Source organism: Eublepharis macularius, chromosome 1, assembly GCF_028583425.1.
Source record: "Eublepharis macularius isolate TG4126 chromosome 1, MPM_Emac_v1.0, whole genome shotgun sequence".
NCBI lineage: Eukaryota > Metazoa > Chordata > Lepidosauria > Squamata > Eublepharidae > Eublepharis > Eublepharis macularius.
Genome location: NC_072790.1, coordinates 165,676,219 through 165,699,841, shown reverse-complemented (window position 1 = coordinate 165,699,841; position 23,623 = coordinate 165,676,219). Strand labels below are relative to the sequence as shown.

At 43.4% G+C, this 23,623-nt stretch overlaps 1 protein-coding gene across 2 annotated transcripts in view; it reads right to left on the bottom strand.

Moving 5' to 3' along the window:
* TTC27 (tetratricopeptide repeat domain 27) overlaps nt 1–22,202 on the bottom strand; it is a 169,338-nt gene extending 147,136 nt beyond the window's left edge. For both annotated transcript variants that reach the window (XM_054980541.1, XM_054980549.1), the window contains exons 1-4: nt 21,966–22,202; nt 20,438–20,621; nt 17,804–17,933; nt 16,713–16,853 (exon numbers count right to left, since the gene is read on the bottom strand). In XM_054980541.1, the coding sequence (XP_054836516.1) occupies nt 16,713–16,853; nt 17,804–17,933; nt 20,438–20,621; nt 21,966–22,056 (546 nt within the window). In that variant the 5' untranslated portion in view covers nt 22,057–22,202. The remainder of the gene's footprint in view (nt 1–16,712; nt 16,854–17,803; nt 17,934–20,437; nt 20,622–21,965) is intronic.
* Nucleotides 22,203–23,623: the final 1,421 nt, after the last annotated feature.

Genomic DNA, 23,623 nt, shown 5'->3' with positions numbered 1-23,623 from the left:
ACACAATCAGATTCCTAAAGTGGCCCATCCAAGACATTCAGTAACCCATTAAAGCCTTTGTTTTAACCTGTGAGAACCACCAAGTACAGCATCAGCCCCAGGGTACGTTTCGGGGTATTTAAGCTGGTCCCTCAGACTGCATGGTGCTCGTGCCATTCCTATCCAGACCCCCTTGCTGTCTCTCTGTGGATCCAGTGCTGGCATTGGACCACCTTGCTGTTGTGTCTCTGCTCCGTTTCAGGATTGTGAGTATCGCCCTTATCATCGTGGGTACCTGCTCATGCGACCGTCTCTGTATTTCTTACTCTGCATTTCCTAGTTCTTGTATGCTTTCTTGTATGTATGTGCAAGTTCAGGCTTACGCCACACTATTAGTAAATACACGTGTTTATTGAACCTATTTGTAGTCTGCCTCTTTGTCACGAGAATTTCTGGAATCGGGACCTCCGTAAACATTGGTTAGATCCGTGCTAATTTTAGTTCCAGACTGCTGAGCTAATTTCCCCATTTAAAAGAGCAGTTCTGGTAACATTCTAGTCCTGCAGGTCATCAGTCCACTCTGGGGAGTGAACTATCAGGGTGGTGTGTCCAGCTCATCGGGAAAAAACATTGGGACTCTGCTGTAGCAGGGTCTGTACCTGAGCCCATTGTTCGAGGGAGAGTCCTTTGTCTAGGACATGATCCTCATGGCACTCGGGTTCAAGGATCCATGGCAGTTCACCCTCCTGGAGTTCCAGGGGGTCGTCGGCCAGATTACAGGCTAGGACAGCATGGTCTCACCAGATCTTGATGTCGTTCACGTGCAAGTGCTTCCGTTGCTGCTGTTGGGGTCCGCACTGCATTTTGTAAGAAAGGGGCCCCAACACTCTTGTGATAGGGTAGGGGCCCCGCCAGGGATCTTCCTGCCCTGGGCTCATTACTCTTTGACTCACTAGGATTCTGTCCCCCGGCTTTAATGTACAAGCTCTGGTACCCTAGTCGTACCAGTCCTTCTGGACATGTTGGGTGGTGTTTAGGAGATGCCGGGCCTCCTCCTGAGCCTTTTCGAGCCGGGCCCTCAGGTCCTCTACATACTCTGGGATGGGTTGTGGTTCCCCACCTTCCTGGGGGTCCCAGCTCTCTTTCATCAGAGTCAGGATTCCTCTTGGTTGCCTCTCGTATAGCAACTCAAACGGCGCAAAGCTGGTGGAAGCCTTGGGGGAGGTCTCCCTTACGGTGAACAACAAGGGTTCTAGAAAGAGATTCCACTGCCCGGGTCTCTCATGAGCGAGTTTACATAACATAGCCTTCAATGTTTGATTGAAGCATTCTACCAACCCATCAGTTTAGGGGTGGTAGATGCTGGTGAGAATCTGGCGTATCTTGAGAATGTAGCAGAGCAGTCGTGTCAGCATCATGGTGAAGAGTTTGCTGCAATCCGTTAACACTTCCTTTGGGAGGCCCACCTGCAAAAATAATGTAGAATGGCTCTGGCCAACCCAAGAGCCCTCATATTGTGGAGGGGGACCACCTTGGGGTATCAAGTGGCATAGTCCATCAGGACCAGGATGCAGTGCAACCTTTGGGGCATGCAAAGAGGTGGGTCAATAAAATCCATCGCTATCTGCTCGAAGGGCATCTGGATCACTGGGAGGGGAGCTAAGGGGGCTCGGGGTGGCGCTCACTGGCACACAAGACATGTTTGGCAGAACCGCCTGACATCTGTACTCAAGAGTGGGCCAAAAGAAATGGAAAGCAATCCATGCTTTGGTGTATCTAGCTCCCTGGTATCCTGCCCAGGTGTGATTATAAGCAGCCGCCAGGACTTCCTGGTGGCTGTTGGACCTCTCTGGGCTGCCCTGGGGCTAGATGGTACTATAATCTCCCTTGTAAGATCACCCGCAGCAGCCAGTTGGCCCAGCGGGCATCTAAGATCTCCCCTTCACTCACTGCTGTTGAGTTACGTAGGTGTTTCAAAATCTCATCCATCCTTTGGGCTGCTACAAAGTGGGGATCTGTTTTCCACTGCACCTGGAGACGTTGTCCAGCGGGTACTTCCGGAGGTCCTCCATTGTCAGTCTCTTCCACAGCCAATTCTATCATGGGCAAGCTCCTTGAGGGTCCTGTTAAGGCTCAGATGGGCTGGTTGGAAGTGGGGAGCATCACGCCCCAAAAGCACAGTATATGGTAAGGCCTGAACTTGGGCTAACTCTCCATCTTGTGTCTGCCCCTGGTAAACCATCGGGACTTGGACCACAGGGCACTCCTTAACAAGGTGGTGGAAGCAGGCGGTGGTCTCCTTCTGCAGTACAGGGAGGGAGGGTGGCAGTAACTGCGAACGAATCGTGGAGACAGAGCTGCCGCTGTCAAGCAGCACTGTGAGGCATCTTCCTGCCACCAGCACCACTACCAGTAGGGGACCATGGCTGGGTGGTGACTAGCTGCATGGTGGTATCCCACCCTAGGTCACACTCCATCAGTGGGCACTCTTTCTTCCAGTGCTCTCATTTGCCACATGTGAAGCAGGACCCTCGTTCTCCCTCGTGGTTCTGTGCAGGTTCCTTGCCAGCTGGCTTAAAGGGGATGGGGGGCAGCAATCACCCATTGGAGCTTGCTGGCAATGGGTGACCTAGGCCGCTAGTTAGAGCTCCCATTGCATGGGCCCCCTGGCAGGTACCCCCCCCCCAAACATCTCAGATAAAAGCGCTGAGGATCCCAATGGGAGGCAGCTGCCTGGGCGTCTGCTCTTGTGGGGTGATTCATGCGCCTCAGCCACCATATAATTTCCCCATAAAGTGGCCATGCGCTTCAGAAGAGCTGGTTTTCTGCGTGCTACTCAGCTGTGGGCCCGAGAGGGTATCTTCTGCAGTAGCTGTTCATGGACCAGTTAGTTAGCCACCCAGCAGCCATCCGTGGCAGGCTTCAGCCTTTGATAGGTAGAGTCCTGGTGACTGACCTATGTCTGATCGTTTATAGGTAAGCGTCCAGAATTTCTGTCTATAGGTCTCAGGGGTTATTTCATAGCAATTGAGCACCACCACCTTGAAACAGTCATAATCAGCCCCTTCTGCTTTGGGCAATGCTTTCAGGGCAGCCTGTGCTTCCCCTGTCAAGTACGGATCCAGGATAAATGCCCATGTTCGTTGGGCCATCTTGCTACCTTGGCTGTGCATTCAAACACCTTGAGACAGGCATCCACATCATCTTCCCTGCTTAGCTTGGCTAGGTGAAATGGAGGGGCTCATAGGGCACCTGAGCCATCACCAGCTGCGAGGCCACTTGCTGCTGCACTTCCAGCAGATCCTGTCCCTAGTAGCCGGTGGAGGTTCTGGATGAGGGTGGTTTGGGCATCCCAGTGCTGTTGAGCCTGTGCAGCCTGGGCCTCTTGCTGCTGCTGGGCCACTTCACGTAGAAGCCTGCCTTGGTGCTCAGCAAACCATTGGCCAAACTGAGTGAAGTCCATGTCGCTGGGAGATGTCCCTGCTCATGGCTCCTTCGGGACCATCCCTGAGGCTCGTAGGTCAAAGTTTGGTAACACTGGTGCCCAAAGTACAAGACCAGGAGGTCATCCACCCAATTGGGGTGGGTAGATGTGGCAGGGAGCATCCTAGAGCAGGTGCGGTGGCTGCATTCTCCACCACTTTGTCAGCATCCCCTGCACCCACCTTGCCTTCCTGTTGCTCGGCCATGGGGCCACCTGCTGTCTCACTTGACTAGGTGTGCCTTCCCTCAGCATTAGAGCAAGGCAGGGGAGGAGGTTGTTTCACCCAGGTTCCTTCTCCTGCCCTGTTGTGTGTGGTTCTCTCTCTCACCCAGGTCATGCCAACCACACTCATCACTGGGAGGATTTCCTTTATAACCCCTTGCACCTTCCTTTCCCCTCCTCCACCAATCCCTCCAACTTGCCTGTTCCCAGATCACCCCTTCCTGCTCCCTTCTTGGTCTGGCGGAGCTGTCAGTCAGCTGGGTGGCCTCAGATGGCCTTTCTCCTTGCGGTGGACCCACCTCCTGCCTCGGCATCTCTGAGCTATGGGCTTCACTCTTGGGCTGTACCCAGGGTCCCTGGCGGCAGTCTGGACGGGCTCACCCCAACCCAGCCACAGCTGGCCATGGCAACCGCCGCATCAAAGCTCCTGCCTCAACTTCCTCCGGTGAGTAGCTGAAGCCCTCTTCCTCCTCTGGGCTCTGATACTGTGTTGGCTGCTCCTCTGGACCTGAGGCTGCTGTTCTCCTTCCCGTCTGTTCCCCTCCGGCCAGCATCCCCTCCTGAGCTGTGGACGTGGATGTGTCTCTTCCTCTGGTAAGCTGGCCCCGGGCATCAGAGCTTGTCGGTGGGCCGGGTGCAATGGCGTGGCTGACAGGGGCCTCCCCACCGGACATATTATAATCATGTCAAAATTCAACACCCATAGGAAAGCTGGTTTTATGGAAGAGAGAATCTTCTGAGTGACAAAATGATAGTACAGATCTTAGTACTGCAAGCCGCTCAATACAATAGATTAAGAGAAACTAATGAGAATTTCTCTACATAGTCTACCTTTTGAATAATAGTTAAATAGTTAAAAGGTGCTACTGGACTCTTTTTGATTTTGCTGCTACAGACTAACATGGCTAACTCCTCTGCAGTTAAATGAAAGCTCAAGTATCTATATTGGGTGAAGTTTGATATCTGACAGGTAACTTTATTTTTTATTACTCGATAATAAATCTTTTCTTACCATGGTCTTGGTAAAATAAGTGTTACACTTTAGAATTTAGCTCTAGCCCCAAATCCAGAAATGTAACCATACGTATAATGTGGGCCTTTTATCTAAAATGCAATCTTTTGTATGTCATATTGAAATTTTTTTAACACACAGCTATACTTTAAAAATCAATTTGTAATGTGGCACAGGAAAGTGGAATCAAGGGCTGCCACTCAGAATGAAAATCCGGCTGCAGCCTCAAAAAACTTTTGCCCATGGATAATGGAGCTGGCATTAAATTTATGCATTGATCCTCTAAGCCATATATCTGGTTCAACAGAAATACTAGTTTTTGGACATCAAGAAAAAAACCCAGAATGATACCTCAATACATTCACAAAGAACAATTTGGTTATCAAAAAGCTTGCCACATTTTCTGACTTATGTCAGTCAGTGGGCAGAAGGTATGTTCTGCAACAATATAAAGAGGTCAAGACTGACACAAATTTGCTCTGCACAGAAAGCTACATTATGGGGATGCTAATTTGCCCTCTGGCTCTGACTTCACCTGCTTTCTAATTGGACAAATCACCACTAACAAATACTACTGTATCTATCATAGTAATCAGTATTCTGACTGGAGACTGGTTTCCTTTGCATTACGACTCCTTATGATAGCTAAGATTCTCAATCCCTTCTTCAAATCCAATCCTGTAACCACTTCTGATTTGGTCCTCAGAAAGTCATCCTTCCTACTACCTTTGCATGAATTTGTCATCATGGCAAGTGCTTATTCACAAAATGAAATTACAGCTAAAGATTCTCAGTTATAGGTCTCTACAGAATAGGAACCATATCATAGGCTGTTTTCACATGGCTGCTAATGTCTCCAGGAAATCACGCAAAACCCACAGCAGAACGGTGTCTTCATAGTGAGATTTCCATTTAATGGCGTGATGACTTCAGAAATCGTGCCATTAAACAGGAAATCACGCTATGGAGATGCCATCATGCTGTGAGTTTTGCGTAATTTCCCAGAAGTTTTAGCCATGTGAAAACAGCCATAGTTTCTCATACAGAAACAGAAGTACCCCTGTATACCTTCTGGAATTCTTAAATACCTAACTCAGTCATAAGGGCTACAATCACAGTATTGAAAAAAATGGGTCAATAAATTGACATGCACTAAATCAGAAGAAAATTGAGACTTGGAAGTGCACCTGTGAGGGAACTAGAAAAGATCCTTAAAGATAAAGATGTCTCTCTGAGGATAATGATCAAGATAATCCAAACTATGGTGTTCCACATTACTATGTATGTATGTGAAAGTTGGACAGTGAAGAAAGCTGACAGGAAGAAAATTGATTCATTTGAAATGTGGTGCTGGAGGAGAGTTTTGCGGATACCATGGATGGCCAAAAAGAGAAATAAGCCGGTACTAGATCAAATCAAGCCTGAATTCTTCCTAGAAGCTAAAATGACAACTGGTTATTGTACTTTAGTCACATCATGAGAAGACAAGAATCTAGAAAATTCAATAACGGTAGGAAAAGTGAAAGACCTAAAATGAGATGGTTTGATTCAGTCAAAGAAGCCAAGTCCTCCAGTATTCAAGATCTAAGCAAGTCTGTTAATGATAGGATGTTTTGGAGGTCTTTCATTCATAGGGTCATCATAAGTCGGTGGCGACATGATGACACATAATGCACACACTCTTTAATCTAATTACCCAAATAAATTTAAGTAATTTCAACATTTGGAAAAACATGGTCAATTGCTGGAGAGCAAGTTTCTTCTAAATGTCAAGGAATTGAATTTAATTAGTTTAAAATTTATCATCTAAAATATTCTAGCATACAGTGCTGCTTCAAGTTCCTGCAATTATTTGTCCTGTCTCTGTGATAGAGCCGTACTGGATGGAAACGGCCAGCTGAAGCTTTTCACAGCATGGAGGTAAATAACATCATCTATAAATCCCCACCCATTCAGCCTCTGTTCCAGGGATAGGGAATTTTTCTCCAGGCCAGTTGGCAACCCTACAAAAGATAAAAAGCTCCTATACATCTAGACGATTAAAGGTGGTCATCTATCCACTACTTTAAAAAAAATCACTACAGAAAAATGTTGTGACCAATTATTTTCTAGTTTCTAATCGGCCCTTTCTGGGCAGGGTGGTTGAGAGAGCAGAAGCAGATGAGCGACAGGCTGTCTTGGATAACTCATACACTAGGGATCCTTTTCAGTCTAGTCTATGGGATAGAAATGTATTATTGTTTTAGCTGATGATCTCTATTCTGAATGTAGACAAATGCCATAGCTTTTATTGCTCCTACTGGATTTATCCATTGTCTTTGTAACAGGAGCCCACACTATCTGGTTGAAATGTTTGGAGACAGAAGCAGGTATCAGGAGATGTACATTTAATCCTTTAAATCATTTCTGCCCAAACCCAAGAGTTGCCATTGGAGACCATTTGTTATCAGTGTGGGTTGTATCCTGTGAAGTGCAGTCTTATCCCCTATGCTATTCAATCTCTATGTAAAGCCATTAGGAGAAATAATTCCTAGTTTTCAAACTGGATACCATCAGTATGCAAATGACACCAACTCTATATCCACAAGCACCGAAATCGGTTTGGACATGGTTCTTTCACACATCTGCCCTCCCTCAGCATTTGTACAGTTGCAGAAATGATTTATTTTCTTCTTCACATGCCTTAAATAATCAGGATTTACAAGTGAGGGTGCTGTCATCATTGGTGATATCAATGATGTCAGTACTTCTCCCCCTTTGGGGGGGGGAAGGTAGAAAATGAACACTGGCGATCTTTACATGGAGAAGCCTACAAGGGGAACAGCTCCCCCACGCATACATAAATTCACTCTCGCCCGGCCCTGTCACAGCTGCTGGTGCCCAGGGTAGCTGTCTGTAGGCCGCCACCACTCTGGGACAGGTTTCCGAAAGAAGGGCCCAGAGCACCCCACTAACACCTTTTGTTGATTCTTTCCCAGTAGGTTTGATTTAGTACATGACCAAAAAAGGCATGAGGACCCAGGCAGAATAATAAAGAACTTTATTTAAAAGGTTTATTAATAACGGTTCTTAAACTTGGTAGATTAAAGAAAATAGTAAAGGTTGGTGAACAAACAAAAATAAAATACCCTAACGCGTCTAACTAGACTGCTCTTAACTGTCCTCTGGTTACTGGCTTCCAACGATCTCACCCTTCTGGATGAGGGAACACACCGTCTGCAGCAGCCTCTCCTCAGCTGTGCTCCCTAGAAGTGAATACCCTCCCCCTGTGATGAGGCCTTTTATCTCTTCTCTCAGGAACCATCTCCTTCCTTTCCTATTGGTGCAATTTTCCCCTCAGAATCCCCTCTTACCCAATCACAGGGGCCAAAGGGAACCTGGGAAATGTAGGCCTTGCAGTAACTTGAGTGCAGGCTTCCCCAGAGCCACTAGGCCAAGGCTCATAACAGGCCCAAACCAGAAAGCCCTGCCTGGGCTGACCCATAGCCAGGAGGCAAAAGCTAGCTTTCAGTCCTTGGCAGTTAAATCCCCAAGTTCTCCACAGTTAACACACAGGTGTTTCAGTTGAAGTAACTTTATTAGAGATCCATTCAGTACAAGGTGTTCAGACAGTGAAATTGGCAGAAGTGACATATGTGGGGCTAGCAATGTTAGTTATAGAGAATAGTCCCACCTTTGGGAAAGAGGACCGTTAACCGTGTGTGTGTGTGTGTGTGAGACATTGTTTTAGAGTAGACAGCGAGAAAGATGAACTTATCTTTGGTTCTCAAGAAGGATACATTTTGAGCCAGTTTCAGCTGGCAGTCAAGGACAGACTCAGCGGAGCGAGAAAGAGAAAGTAAATATTTGCGAGATAACCTGCTGGCATTACAGCAATAAAGAACTTCTCATACTCTCAGAGACCAGAGGCAGAGCCAATATACATTCATGGCAGAAATACAGGAGGCATATATGACGCTAGCACTGCCAGGGCAAACCAACCTCTGTTGGAGTGGAGCCCAGAGCATCAGCAGCTATGTGCTTTTTAGACCACACTACATTTTCTAGCACCAGAAGTGGCTTCCCCCCATCGTGTCCTCTGGGCCACTGGGGCTTTTGCAATTTTTTTAAAAATGATCAATTTCTCTAGCCCCTTTCTTTGCAGAGATATAAAAGAAAAGGCATATCTCTGCAACAGAAAGGACTAAAAGCTTACTTTTTTAAAAAAAAGCTGGGAATTCAGAGAACCCGCTCCACCTATTACAATGGTAGGTTGATATATCAATCTAAAATTGATTATTATTGTTTAAAGATCAAAAACAAAACTAGGAGGGGGGAGGAAGGAAGGCAGGGGTGAGAGGGGTTTGACGACGAATGTCCAATTATCAAAAAGTGGGTTGGAGGTTGGTGGGAGTGGTCAGGATAAACAAAACCAAAGAAAAATGACATACGAGGGGAAAAATCAACCTAAAATAGGCTTGTAAAAAAAAAGATCGGGGTAAAAGTGGTCTTAAAAGAACGAGAGGGAGGTTACAGGAAAAAACAAAGTGAAAGCTAAAGACGAATAAATGAGTGAGGAAATCAGGGAATAAATTGTAGCAGTATGAGGCCAGAATCAATTTTAAAACCTCATTCAGGAAAACCCTTCTATCCTTACGTGTCTTTTGCTTTCCCCCCCTTCTTCTTTCCTTTAAAATATAAGGTATGGGGAAAAGCAATGTCAGAATAAATCAATACTAATCAAGCCAGAAAGACTCTAATTGGAGAACCTGGTTTGATTCCCCACTCCTCTACTTGTAGCCAGCTGGGTGACCTTGGGTGAGTCACAGCTTCTAGGAGCTCTCTCAGCCCCACCTACACCTCACAGGGTGATTGTTGTTGTGAGGATAATAATGACATACTTTATAAACCGCTCTGAGTGGGTGTCAAGTCATCCTGAAGGGCGGTATATAAATTGAATATTATTATTATTATAAAGACTGGGAATTCTACAGCAGGAATCTATTTCAAGAATAGAAACAGTAGCTAAAGGACTCACACCAATAAGAATAGAGGTAACAGATGAAAACTGACTGACTGAAGAAACAACATACAATCCTTAGAAAACATACTATATATAAAAAGGTCCATGAAAAGACACCAAGAACTACAGGCCAATTAGCCCTCTGTGACATAGTAGAAGGCACTGGCAGTAATGGATCTTTCCCTCACTTCTCTACCCCTCCAGCAATCCCTTTCAATCCCAGGAAAACTGATACCAGAACCATGTGGAAAAGCAGCCATGCAGACCAGGGAGCTGCCTTGAAGAAGGGGATGAAGTAACTTTCCTGCCTCTTGTATCAGCAGAGCTGGTGCTTGCAAATGGAGATGGAGGAGTGATTTCACTATCTTCCCCTACTCAGTGCAGCCCCTCTCCACAGCACAGGTGTTAATCCACAGAGGCACTGAAAATAAATTTTCCTGTTCGAAGGTACTGCTACCTCAGCCCTTGTGCCAATAGATCATGGAGTTCAATCCATAGTCCGGTACTGTCAGTAAATTAGAAAACTGACCCAAATGTCATCAACCCAAAGTACTGGGGGGGGGGGGACATCTGTGTAGCAGATTATGTGTTGTTGGTTCACCTAGTGGCTTTTTTTGATCAATTCAGAACCACCTTTTGGCTTCTACATACCAACAGCTGCTCTTAGTTAAAATTTTATATACCAATACAGAACTGAGAGCTAGTATCAGTCTAAATACTCAAATGATAAATAAGGTCAAACAACCAGAGGAAACAAACAGCAATCCCCTTAAGTACTTTATACAGAAATTAAAAGACGGTGTATTTTTCTGCCATCTATTTTAAACCATAAAACATTAGTTTTGATATATATATAACATCACCTTTTCGCTAATATTCACTAAAAGGAATTCAAAGTTAGACAAAACAAACAATGATGCAAAAGCAAAATCATTATCAAAACCCTTTCAGAAATGTTTATATAAGATAGTTCATGGATGCATGGAAATTAATCAGTCTAGATACTAGAGATTTTTCTTCAGTTCTGCTTAACTCGTATTCCAGAGTTAATTTTACTGCCTCTCTCCAATGATTATGACCAAGATCTCTAATGTTAGCACAAACCAATGGTTTGTGCAGATTAGAAATAGGCATGAACTGGGAAAATGGTGGTTCGTTCCAGTTCGTGGTTCGTTGCAGTTCACGAACCACAAACTTTCACGAACTTGCCCTGGTTTGCGAACAGGTTCATTTGGTCCATAGTTTGTCACTTCCTCCTGACTAAAATCTGAGACTTCTTATGGAAGCCTCCTTATGGAAGGCTTAGATAGATAAGGGAATTTTTACTTTAGATCAATTGACAGGTAATGATGATGAGTTTTTGTTCTTTTTCCAACTGAGGTTAAAATAAGATTTGCCAACTTCTGCACAACGGCAATATTTACACTTGCAACATTTGTTGGTGTCCGAATATGGTCCAGCAGCTTTGAGTGCTTCAGAATCTCCACCACTTTTGGAGATTCTTACTGAATCAATACAGAAAGTAAAATCTACAATATTTGTATATAAATATTTGAGGATGGTTAATAAATATGATACACAAAATCTTAGAGAGATGAATGGAATAATGTAATGGGATAAAGCTTTAAGCCATGTATGTGTTGCTACTATGGATCTTAAGTTGTGACTTATTCAGCAAAAAATTATGTTTAGGGAATATTGGACACCATAGCAACTTTTTACTAAAAGTAAAGCACAGTGTGTAACTGGTGGTAGTGTAACTCACAAAATGCATCTCTTAGGCATATCCTTTGGTCATGTTTAACCATTTAGCCCTTTTGGGAGGAAGTTATTAGCAATTAATTGTGTGCCTAATTGTGTTTTCTAACTCATTTATTTTTGAGGATGTTTATGCACTATTAAACTACTTGCCTGTTTCCTGGAATCTAACTGATGGTCAATGGAAATAGACCATCCATGTCCTTACTGTTGCTAGAAGACTAATACTTCAACATTGGAAAGACAAAAGCCCACCTCCTGTAAATCACCAGATTGTAGACCTTATAAACTTATCAACATTTGAACATACTGCATATAGAAGGCAACTGCGCATGGACTTATATTTAGGTATTTGGAAATCTTGTATAATTACCTATGTATAAATTTACCAATAGTGCTTTTGTAGCTATCACTGTATTCTTTCTCTCTCTCTTTTTTTTAGAATCACAGAGTTGGAAGGGACCATACAGACCTTCTAGTCCAACCCCCTGCCCAATGCAGGATGAGCCTAAAGCATCCCTGACAAATATTCATCCAGCCTCTTCTTGAAAACTGCCAGTGAAGGGCAGCTCTCTACCTCCCTAGGCAGCTGATTCTACCTTTGAACTACTCTGACCATGAAAAAGATTTTCCTAATACCCAGCTGGTACCTTTCCGCCTGTAATTCAAGCCCGTTGCTTTGAGTCCTATCCTCTGCTGCCAACTGGAACAGCTCCTTGCCCTCCTCCAAATGACGGCCTTTCAAATATTTAAAGAGAGCAATTATGTTCCCCCTCAATCTCCTCTTCTCTAAACTAAACATTCCCAGGGTCCTCAGCCTTTATTCGTAGGGCTCAGTTTCCAGACCCCTGATCATTCTCCTTGCTCTCTTTTTGAAGTGAGGCCTCCAGAACTGCACACAGTACTCCAGGTGCGGCCTGACCAAGGCAGTATACAGACGGACAATGACCTCCTGCGATTTTGATGCAATGGCCCTTTTAATACAAACCAAGACTGGGTTTGCCTTTTTTGCCACTGCACTACACTGACTACTCATATTCAGTTTACATTACACTCTTACTCCAAGATCTTTCGCATACACTACTACCCAGAAGTATATCCTTCACCCTGTATTTGTGCTTCACATTTTTGTGGCCCCGATGTAATACTGTGCACTTATCTATGTTGAATTACATCCTGTTCACAACCACCCACTTCTCCAGAGTATTCAGGTCTTGTTGAATTTTAACTCTATCTTCTTGGGTGTTTGCCACTCCTCCCAATTTGGTATCATCAACAAATTTTATGAGTAGCCCCTTTACCCCTTCATCCAGATCATTGATAAAAATATTGAAAAGTACCGGACCCAAACCAAGCCCTGTGGCATCCCACTGGACACCTCCCTCCAATCTGATGAAACGCCATTGACCACCGCTCTTTGGCTGCAGTCCTCTAACCAGTTCCCTATTCACCAAACTGTCCTATAGTCCAGTCCACAGTCTTCCAGTTTACCCATTAGAATGTCATGGGGAACCTTATCAAAAGCTTTACTGAAATCCAGGTAAATCACATCGACAGAGTTCCCACGATCCAGTAAGCTTGTCACTCGATCAAAGAAGGAAACCAGGTTGGTCCAACAAGGTCTGTTGGGGACAAAACCACGTTGACTTCCCCGGAACACTAAGCGGTGCTTCAGATGCTTACAGATCGATCCCTTTAAAATCTGCTCTAATATCTTCCCAGCCACAGAAGTCAGACTGACCGGCCTGTAGTTTCTCAGGTCATCCTTCCCTTTCTTAAAAATTGGGATAACATTCGCTCTTCTCCAATCTTGTGGCACATCCCCGGTCCTCCAGGAGACCTTGAAGATGATGAACAGAGGCTCTGCAAGTTCTCTAGAAAGTTCTTTGAGCACTCTTGGGTGCACACCATCCGACCCAGGGGATTTGTATTCATTCAGTGCAGCCAGGTGCCTCTCCACTACCTCTCTGTCAATGTCAAGTAGCCACCCAGGTGTCCTGTCATGTCTACTACCATCTCTAGATGGGCTCAAGTTCTTCAGGGAGAAAACAGAGGCAAAAAAGTCATTAAACTTGTCTGCTTTTTCTCTGTCCTCTATCAGATTTTCTCCCTTCACTTCCAACAGCGGTCCAATTGCCTCTTTTACCTTCCGTTTGCTTCTCACATATCTGTAGAAGTTTTTCTTACTGTAGTGAGCCCCCCTGGCCAGATCCAGCTCATACTGAGTTTTGGCTTCTCTGATGATTGATTTGGAGTACTAGTAACCCTCATATATTCCTCTTTAGAGGTCTGCCCTTCTCTCCATTTCCTGAACATTTCCTTTTTCTCCTTTAGCTTATTCTGGAGCTCTCTGTTCATCCACATTGGTTTCTTGGAGCCCTTACCATGTTTCTGTCTTCCTGGAACAGTGAGGGCTTGAGCTTGCAAAAGCTCATGTTTGAGAAGAGCCCACCCTTTACTCACTCCTTTCCCTTCCAGCACACTCCCCACGGAATGACTGTCATCAAACCTCTGAGTTCGTCGAAGTTGGCCCTATGAAAATCTAACCTACAAGTCAGGCTACGAACTTCCTTGGCCCCCCACAGCAACTGGAATTCAAGGAGGACATGGTCACTTCCACCTAAGGTCCACACCACCTTCACTCCATCTACCAATTCTTCCCTATTGGTTAATATTAAGTTTAGTATGGCCGAGCCCCTTGTACCTTCCTCCACCATTTGAAAAAGGAAGTTATCAGCCAGGCAGGTCAGGAAGTTGCATGAGTCTTGTCATTTTGCAGATCCTGTCTCCCAGCACACATCGGGAAAGTTGAAGTCACCCATAACTATAAGAGTCTGATGTCTGGATACTCTACCAATCTGTTCAAGGAGGGCAGCATCCATTTCCTCTCCCTGGTCAGGCAGACTGTAGCAAATACCAACAACAATACCCTTTGTCCTTCCTCCCCTTATTTCCACCCATATACTTTCCACTGAGCTGTCAACCACATTCTCCAGAACTTCCTGACAACCAAGCCCTCTCCTCACATACAATGCCACTCTGCCTCCTCTTCTACCCTTCTGTTTTTTCTTGAACAACTCATACCCATCCACTACCACATTCCAGTCATGGGAATCATCCCAACCAAGTCTCAGTAATTCCTACTATATTATAGCCCTCTGTTTGTAAAAGAAGCTCAAGCTTTTCTTTCTTATTACTCATACTTCGGTATATAAGCATTTGTTGCCTTGTACCTTTGTTGATCTGTCCTACCCAGGTGGGCCCATGCTGTTATCACTTCTTCATTGAAATACCCATGTTGATCAACCACTTCCCCTTGTGGTATCAGTTTAAAGCTCTCCTGATGAAGCTTTCCAGGTTCTTTCCAAACATTTTCTTCCCTGACTTTGAGAGGTGAAGCCCATCATGTGCTAGAAGGCCTTCTCTAAGAAAACTTATCCCGTGGTCCCAGAACCCAAAGCACTCCTGCTGGCACCACCACCTCAGCCAACGATTCACCTCGAGTATGGTCTGCTCCCTTTGCATTCCTCTTCCTTTGACAGGAAGAAGAAAATACCACCTGTGCCCCCACTGTCTTCAACTACCTTCCAAGAGCTTCATAGTCCTCTTTAATTCTTGCGATGGTATTCGTGACCGTGTCATTCATTTCCACTTGAACCAGCACAAATGGGTACTGATCAATCAGTCTGATCAGTTTCGGCAGTCGGTCTGTAATATCCTGAATTCTGGCTCCCGGAAAGCAACACCTCTCAGAGTAGGAGATCTGGCCTGGACACATGACGTTCCATACACCTGAGCAGAGAGTCCCCGATGACCACCACCTTCCATTTTCTTCCACTTCCATGTGGCCCCATGCCCTCTTCACTCCCTCCTCCAGGTTTTTGTGGTTCTCCTCCCACTCTTGTCTCCATCACCATCTCAAGCACCTCCAAACGATTCTTGAGCTCCAGTGGACCAGAGCATCGCCTTAGTCCACGTCTTCTGGTTTGTACAGCAGAACTGAGAGGAGGCTCAGAAGGGAGATCGACTCTTCCTTCTTCTTTTGGACTTCATGCTTGTGCAGAGCCCCCAGGCTCTTCTCAATAAAATCCTCCCCTTCCTTGATTTCCTGAAGGGTGGTAATCTTCTCCTCCAGGCTCTGAATCTTCTCCTCCAAAAGCCTGACCAGCTTACACTTCTGACAAGTAAAGTCCATCTTCTCTTCTGGAAGGAAAACAAACATGGCACACTCCATGCAGGTGACTGGAAAGGGGCCTTCTGTCGACTTCATCGCCTTCCAAGTATATTCCAAGAGTGTTCTTCTAGTTGCAGATCCCTTTCCTTCTTCTCAGAACCCAGATGGCTGTGATGTGCTTCTGGTGAGGAGGAGCCTAATTCAATCAAGGCTCAGTCAGTAGAGGTTAGGGCCAGCAGTTAGCCCCAGGCAAAACAGACACTCTCCAATTAGTAACAATCCCCCTCTGTGATCAGCGCCAGCTCAGGCAAATAAGACAAACAGAAAACTTACTCTAACTGGCACCCCTTTACAGCAGGCTCTACCCACTCACACAGCCCCAAACACTGTCCTCCCACACAGTAACCTCAGCAAATTCCCCCAGCAGTTCAGGAAGGCAACAGAAAAAGATTCACCACTCTAGCAGCTCCCTTTCCTGCTCCTATTTGGTTTTTCATATATTCTTTGTTTTTTCTCATTTGCTTTTATTTTTTTTGTTTTTCATTAATAAATATTTTTAAAAGGAAATCATACTTGAAAAAGGCACACTAAAAGGTAAGAAAGGCGAAGTAAGACAAGCAACATACTTAATATGCAGCATATTAAGCATATTAAGCATTAAGCAAATGCAGATATGCAGCAAATCAGACTTCAAAAGAATAGGGCCCTGTGCAACTAAGCCTTTGTTTTGCCTTTCTGCTCTCTTCTGACCAACTTCTTGACTACAACTCAGCATCTTCTGGTTACTTTGTTCCTGGACTTGCCACTCTTTCACTACAATAATGTAACCTGCACCTTCTCGGGATGAATTTTGATCTATGCATGACAAGGTCAGGAATCCATTTACTGCCTTAGAACTGCTCATGTCCTCGTTATTATGTGGTACTGTGACTATCATCTGAAAACAGAAAAATGTTAAAAGACAGATTTTTTTTTCCAGAAATGGTAATGGAAAAATTAACTGAAGAATATAAGAAACAGAGTGAATATGAATTGCCTTAAATATAGAAATCACAATCAGTTCTCAGTGTTGTTCCCTTACCTGTATAGCTTCAAGCTTATGTCTTAAGCTCACAAGTGCTGCTCTAGCTAGCATCAGCAAGACAGTGTGGGAGGTCAGGCTGTAGATTGATTCACCATCTAGAACCAGCATGCTCAGAATAGCTGTAGACAGTGCACTAGGCTGGAAAGAGAAAACTAGAAACTTACTTAGGCAAAGACGTAAGGTATGCATGCCTAACACACCAGCTTAACTTTATTCCAATCTTCCTTATTCTGTTGTCAAAAATGCACACCATCCCAATCTCATACAAGAAGAGCATTATTATTATCTATATAGGACCATCGGGGTCTTTTCTCTAGTTGCACCACACTTATGCAGTGTGTACCTAGCATCTTCTGTGTTTTCTATTGGATGCCAAACAAGCTCAGTCCTGTTCACCTAGGCCTCTGGGCTGTAAGGATGTATGTATGTTTTCTTTTTCTTTATTCCATATTACTCAATGGCAATCTGATTGCTCTTAGCCAGATTTGAAGCTGCTCTTGGGTGGGTTTCTTCTGCCACATTTTCCACTGGCACAAGAGTGTGGTGGGAACAATTTCATTCAGCTCCTCCTCACTGCAGCCTCCACCTGCCCACTGGCTTTGGTCTACAGTGGCCCTACAATTTCAGACAATGACCTTTCAGGAATCACAGAGGACCGGTGTGAGAGGGGAAAAGCGGAGAAAGATCCACCACTGTGGATGCCTTCTGCTCATGTAGTTAAAAGATCCAACTTGCTGTCTAACAAAAAAGCAGTACATGTTCCTGGAATATAGAAACTGAACTGAGAGAGAGGGGATTACATGGGAAATGCATGTTTTAACAACAGTGGTAACCATGAAATATGAAGCACTGAAGGTAACTTGATGTAAAAGTACTTCACTTTCACTGGATTGACTTTTAGAAATGCAGCATGATTTAGCAAGCATCATAATCTAAGAAATTCAGAGGATTATGCACTGACTACTTGCCAGAGCATCAGTCACTAATCTCTAGTGATACAGAAAGTACAACTCAAACACTAACCAGTCAAATGATAGTTACTATAGTAACTGGATTGTGTGTGATTTGAGTTGTGGCAAGGAAGGTACCTTGGCATACTGTTGTAGTAATTCAGATGGCAGGAAGTCCTGAAGTTGCAGTTCAACAGGAGGGCCAGTCCAGTTGCTCTGAACAAACAATTGCAAACTTCCCACACCAAGTAGAAACACCACACTTTGCCTGAAAAAAAAAAAGCAATCTCATTTTATTAACACTCTTGTACAGATAAAATTATTAGTATATAGTAATATTAATATACAGAAATATATACAGCCTTTTAATCTATTTGTTGCTTCTGTAAGTATCTTCAGTTTGGCAGAGGAAAAACCCCAAACAATTGAATGTATACAATCAAAGGGCTCTGCATAATCAAATAAAGATCTGAAAGGAAACTTTCTTCTTCTTTATCCTTTATGGAAGGTTATCAGATTTTGTCCTTCTGACATACCACATAAAATAGCAAAGGAAGTTACAATTTATTTATTTAGAAAATTTATAAGCTACCTCTCCAGAGACCTGCTAAAACAAAAAATCAAAACAATTAAAACACCATCATTAAAAACAAAACAAAGCCACTAAATAAGCCAATAAAAAGATAAGGTATAAAAATAGCATAAGGCATATCAAGCAGCTTAAAATGATATAGCTGAAGCAATCATCAGGCCAAATACCATAAAACAGCTAACAGCTGTTAAAAGCCTAGATAAAAAGGAGTGTTTTAGCCTGGAGCTTAAAGGAAAGGATGAGGATTTGGGAAACCCAGGTTCAAATCCCTACTCTGCCATAGAAGCTTCCTAGGTGACCTTAGGCTAGTTACATTCTTAAACTAAGGATAAAATGAAGGACAGGAGAACAATATAAGCCACTTTGGGGTCTCATTGGAGAGAAAGGTAATAAACTAAATATAAAATAATAAAGTAAAAATAAAATAAAAGGTAGACATTAAGTGAGCACCTTCCAAAGGTGAGGCACCAACACTGAAAACACACTGTCTCAGGTCACCACCTGCTTCAGCTCTGCAGGTAGGGGCAGAGAGAGTAGGGCTTTAGAAGAGTTAACTGGTGGGCTGGACAACACCGGTGGAGGCTGACAAATAATCTAAGCCTCTAACTGGCCTGGATGCAGCTGCATCTCAAAGCAATGTGCCTGCTCCTTCAGGAGTGTGTAACCCCTTCTAGGACAAACTGACTTCTCAGTCGTTTAATGGCTCTCTCATCAACCAACAGTACCTCAGGCCTGAGGTTATAACTAGTGGCATTGACCAAGCAAGCCATTGCACCAGGAGATAAGTGTTCAGAATAAGATGCAACAACTGCAGCCCCAAGACAAGGGGCTGACTTTGAATGGTTGATAATAACTGTATTTTTTTACTTAAGTTGTAGGAGTAACAATTTTGGACTTGAAGACTAATAAGAACAAGAACATGATATTTTCTGACAAAAGTGCCACCCTTAATCTCATAATATTACTTTCATTTTTATTTGTATTGCCATATATTATCAACAAGTGTGAATAAGAAGAAGCTAATCCCTAACCTGGCCATTATTACTTTAGTTTTGACATTAGGTTTCTTTTGGGGGCTGCAGGGCTGTAGATTTTTGTTTACATTTTGTTGAAAGATTAATTTGCAAACCACTTTTAGTCCCTAGTATGGATTAAAAGCAGAATAAAAATATATAAACAAATAAGTCAAGCATCATGGTTTCTTTCCTGATCTGTTTTTCCTTTGACGTCATCTTTTTCTTTTTTTTCTCCCCCTGAAATTTTTTAAACATACACATATACTGAGAATCTGATAATTCTCAGCCATTCCAAATAAATTAGCTACAAGAATACAAGAAACAACTTAAATTTTAAAAATGTAAACTGAATAGTAACTTTCCTCTTCACCGGTGCTACTGGCTGTAATACAAATTTCAAAGTAACCCCAATTACATGTACATATGGCTTTGCAAGGAGCCAAATGCAACAGTTCACTTGATTTGGAAAACCTTCATGTGCTCTTCTGTTTGGTGGCAATAAGGAGAGACCAAGCAAATCAGAACAGTCATCACAACACAAAAAAGTTATAACACTACTGCAATGTACAAAGAGGCACATAAGAAAATAAAAGGCATAAATGCAGAATTTTGACTACTTCATACACAAATCACACAGCAAACTCCTGCAGTTATCCTAAAACTGAAGACCAGAATTCCTATGAACACTGCAATCGTTACAGGATTTGATCTGGTGATCAGCTATATCTATCATCAAGTTTAAATCATCCTCACAGTTGCCACAGAAACACTAAACTATTTATTTTATGGAAAATATTGAGGAAAAAAATCTTATTCAAAGATTTCTTGAAAGTTTGCAACATATTATAGATAACATCTTCTAACAAATGTTGCTAAAAAGTGTAACAATTAAAATCTCCCAGTGTTAGCAATGAGTAGATACCATTTCTTATCTTGAATCCTTCTCTACAACATTTCTGTAATCTGTTACAACTAACAGTCGTTCTTCCTTTATTCTCTAGCCTCCAAATGTGTACTGATTACAACAGCTATTTCAATTTGTGTTGTTACCTCTGCTCACTCTCAGAAGCAAAACTCTTTATCACAAAGCACAGACTAAATTATGAAATAAGTTGAACTATTCCTACATTTAATAATTCCTTTACAAATAAAAATTCCTTTTACCTTTCCAGATTATCAACATTTACAGAAGAACAGTCCAGATAAACTTGAATCTGTTTTTCTAAATAGGTGTCAAAGTTCTCTTCTTTGGCAGTTGCAGGTGTTGTAAAGATATTCTGAACTGCTTTACTTAATAAAACAGCTTCATACTTCCCTTCCAACAGCAATTGCAACAAGGACCCACTTTCTGAAATCAAATATATCAGATAGATCATTAAATAGCATTAAACAGATATATCATTAATAGCATCTTAAATAGCAGTTCACACCAAATACCTCTTATACTAGAATAAAGGAATGTAATTTATTTTCCAAGAAAGCTATTTGTTATAGTGTATATTAAAACAGCATTCACACATGATTCTACACACATTTTTTTTAAAAGATAATTGGTATGTAAAGCAACTAATGAGCACCAAGTATTGGTTTTCAAATGCAGTAAACATGTCATTCCATTTGCACTTAATCCTCACACATTCTTTGCACCATTGCTTCAGTATACGGGATTGTTTTGAAAAAGCAGTTACATATTATATATTTTATTAAGCACAACTACTGTTTCTCTGAGTAATAGGCTAATCAGCTTCTTACCATACTTCCCCAGAATTCTCAAAGGAAGTTAAAAATACACTACCTTAGGCATACAACCTGATACTATTATCCTCCACTTTAAGGAAGAGCCCAGACAGAAAACAACTCAAAACACTTCAGTACAAAGTTGCTTATATTGGTACAATATAGTGCAGCTATGATTAACAGAATCATAGCATTAAAAAATTTAAGAAAAATTTGAACTGAATATAGGGCTTAAAGAATATGAAGAACAATCAGATGAGCTCATCACTGCTTCAAAGGCTGTAGCCACAAGACAAGAGAAAAATTTGATCCTAAGGGAAACAGTGAAACATCAATCTCCCCCTCCCAAAGTTGCCAAGTGCCTCAGGAGCATTCTACAGTGTGACTAGTAATAACCACGGTCTAGGAACACAAAATCTGTTACTTCTGGGGGTACGGGACAAGGTAGAAAAAGTAGTTCTGATCTGTACCACTCACCCAGTGGATATATCCATTCAGAGCAGACAGATGGTGATGCTTTTAACGGTCAGACATGAGCTACCCCATGCGTGTCATTCTTTCTGGGCAGCAACTCAACCTATGCCTTACTAACGCTATTCACTAGCTTCCAGTTTCAATGCCCGATGCTGACCAGTTCTACGCGATCCGACCAAGACATTAATGCCAGCTCAACAAGTTTCAGGTAGGAAAGCAACCCAGCAGCTGAACCACAGACTTTGCTCTCTGGGCAGCACAACTCTCCCCACCTCACTCAAATCCATAATGGACATCTAGGATTTAAAAAACAAACGGGGGGGGGGGGTTGAAGAAAGAAGCCACCAAATTCCGCCAAGCAAAGCAAGAACTCCTATTCGTGTGTGTAATTACACCTGCGAGGAAGATTATCCGAGAACCGATAGCGCAACAGAAGAAAGCGGGTGTTCCATTCAGCCCCGTCTAGTTCCATTCGTCTTACCGGCCGCCGAAACACCCTCGTTCTGTTTCCACCGTGGCGACTCCGCTGCACTAGGAAAGCCCCTCAGCAGCACGCGCTCCAGAGCTCGCATTTTCCCGGCACTCTCTTCAAACTTCCCCAGGTGCCTCAGCACAACGGCGACGGTGCTGTCGCCTCTGCGGTCCCTTCTTTCAACGAGCGACAAGACCCTCCGCCCTATAGCCAGCCTAACCCATGTGTAACCACCGGCCGCTGGGAGCCGCCATGACAGCCACGCTAAGCAAACTGGGAGCGCAGGAGGGCGACGACGCATGCGTAGTAATCCCCTAAAGCTCTGTTGGCGGAAGTCTTCGCTCGCAGAAAAGGGAAAGAGGGCGCTCGTGTCTCACGTGGACAGGGACGCTGAGCAGTGTGCGGTTCGTGCTTGTGCGACGTGCACTTTTTGCGCTGACGTGAGCGAACTCCTTAGTAAGGTCCTTTGGCGTGCGCTGAGCTGAGCAAGTTTACGGTCGTGCTCCTGGTTCGAGCGGGAAATTATGCATCCTCTCCGTGGACTGTTTCCAGTCTGTGGCCTGGTTTACTCTGTACGGGTCCAATTTAATAACGTTCTCGGTGTCACACTGACTTCCAAGGTTATTTTGGATTCCGTGTTCCGCCTTTGAAAATGCATTTCTAAAGCTATTTGCTAGTTTGGTGAGTCTTCCTCACGGGGATATTGCCTGTTTCGCCTCTCAAAGGTGCTTTGCTAAAAACTTCATTACAGGCAGTGGCAATATGTGTGTAATTATCTGCAAAAACTGTGGTCCTATTTGGGAATGAGCCTCATTGGACTCAGAGTTGCTTCTGAGAAAAAGAAACAAAATAAACCCTTGCTTGCATATACAAGTTGGTGGGACTAGAAAGGACTTCCTATGTTACTATGTACACACCGATAATTTTCTTTGATGGCACACTAGTACCAAACCAGACCAGCATCCAAAGTAAGGACTGGAAAAGGGCAAAGATTGCAGCAGGATAGTAGATAGCTCAGTAACCTAGCCCCAACCTTATTAGGGCTTTAAAGATAAGAAGCAGCATCTGGAAAGGGCAGCCAGTGCAGATCTTCCAACTTGTTTTTCTAGTAATAACACTGGATCCAGTATAACCTCTTGGCTCTTAACTGAGTCTGCAAGGGTCAGATGAACTCCATCGAAAGCGGGGAGTATAATATCCTTCAAGACCTCTGGCTAATATTTTCCTTTCTCCCATAACACTAAGACCAGTCAAGTAAATGGATGAGTAGTAGATGCAGGACAGACAAAAGAAAGTATTCCTTTATTCGATGCATAGTTTAATTATGGAATTCGCTGCCACAAAATGTGGTCATAGCCACAACTTAGACAGCTTTAAAAAGGAATTAAGCAAGTGCATGAAAAAGCCAATGTAGTGTAGTGGTTAGAGTAGCAGACTAGGATTTGGGAAACCCAGGTTTGAATCCCACTCTGCCATGGAAGCTCACTAGGCGATCTTGAACGAGTCACACAAAACACAGCCTAACTTACCTCACATGGTTGTTGTATGGATAAAATGGAAGAGAGGAGAATTATGTAAGCTACCTTGGATCTCCATTGGGGAGAAATTCAGGGTATAAATGAAGTAAATAAATACATAACAATAATATTTGATTTATATACTGCCCT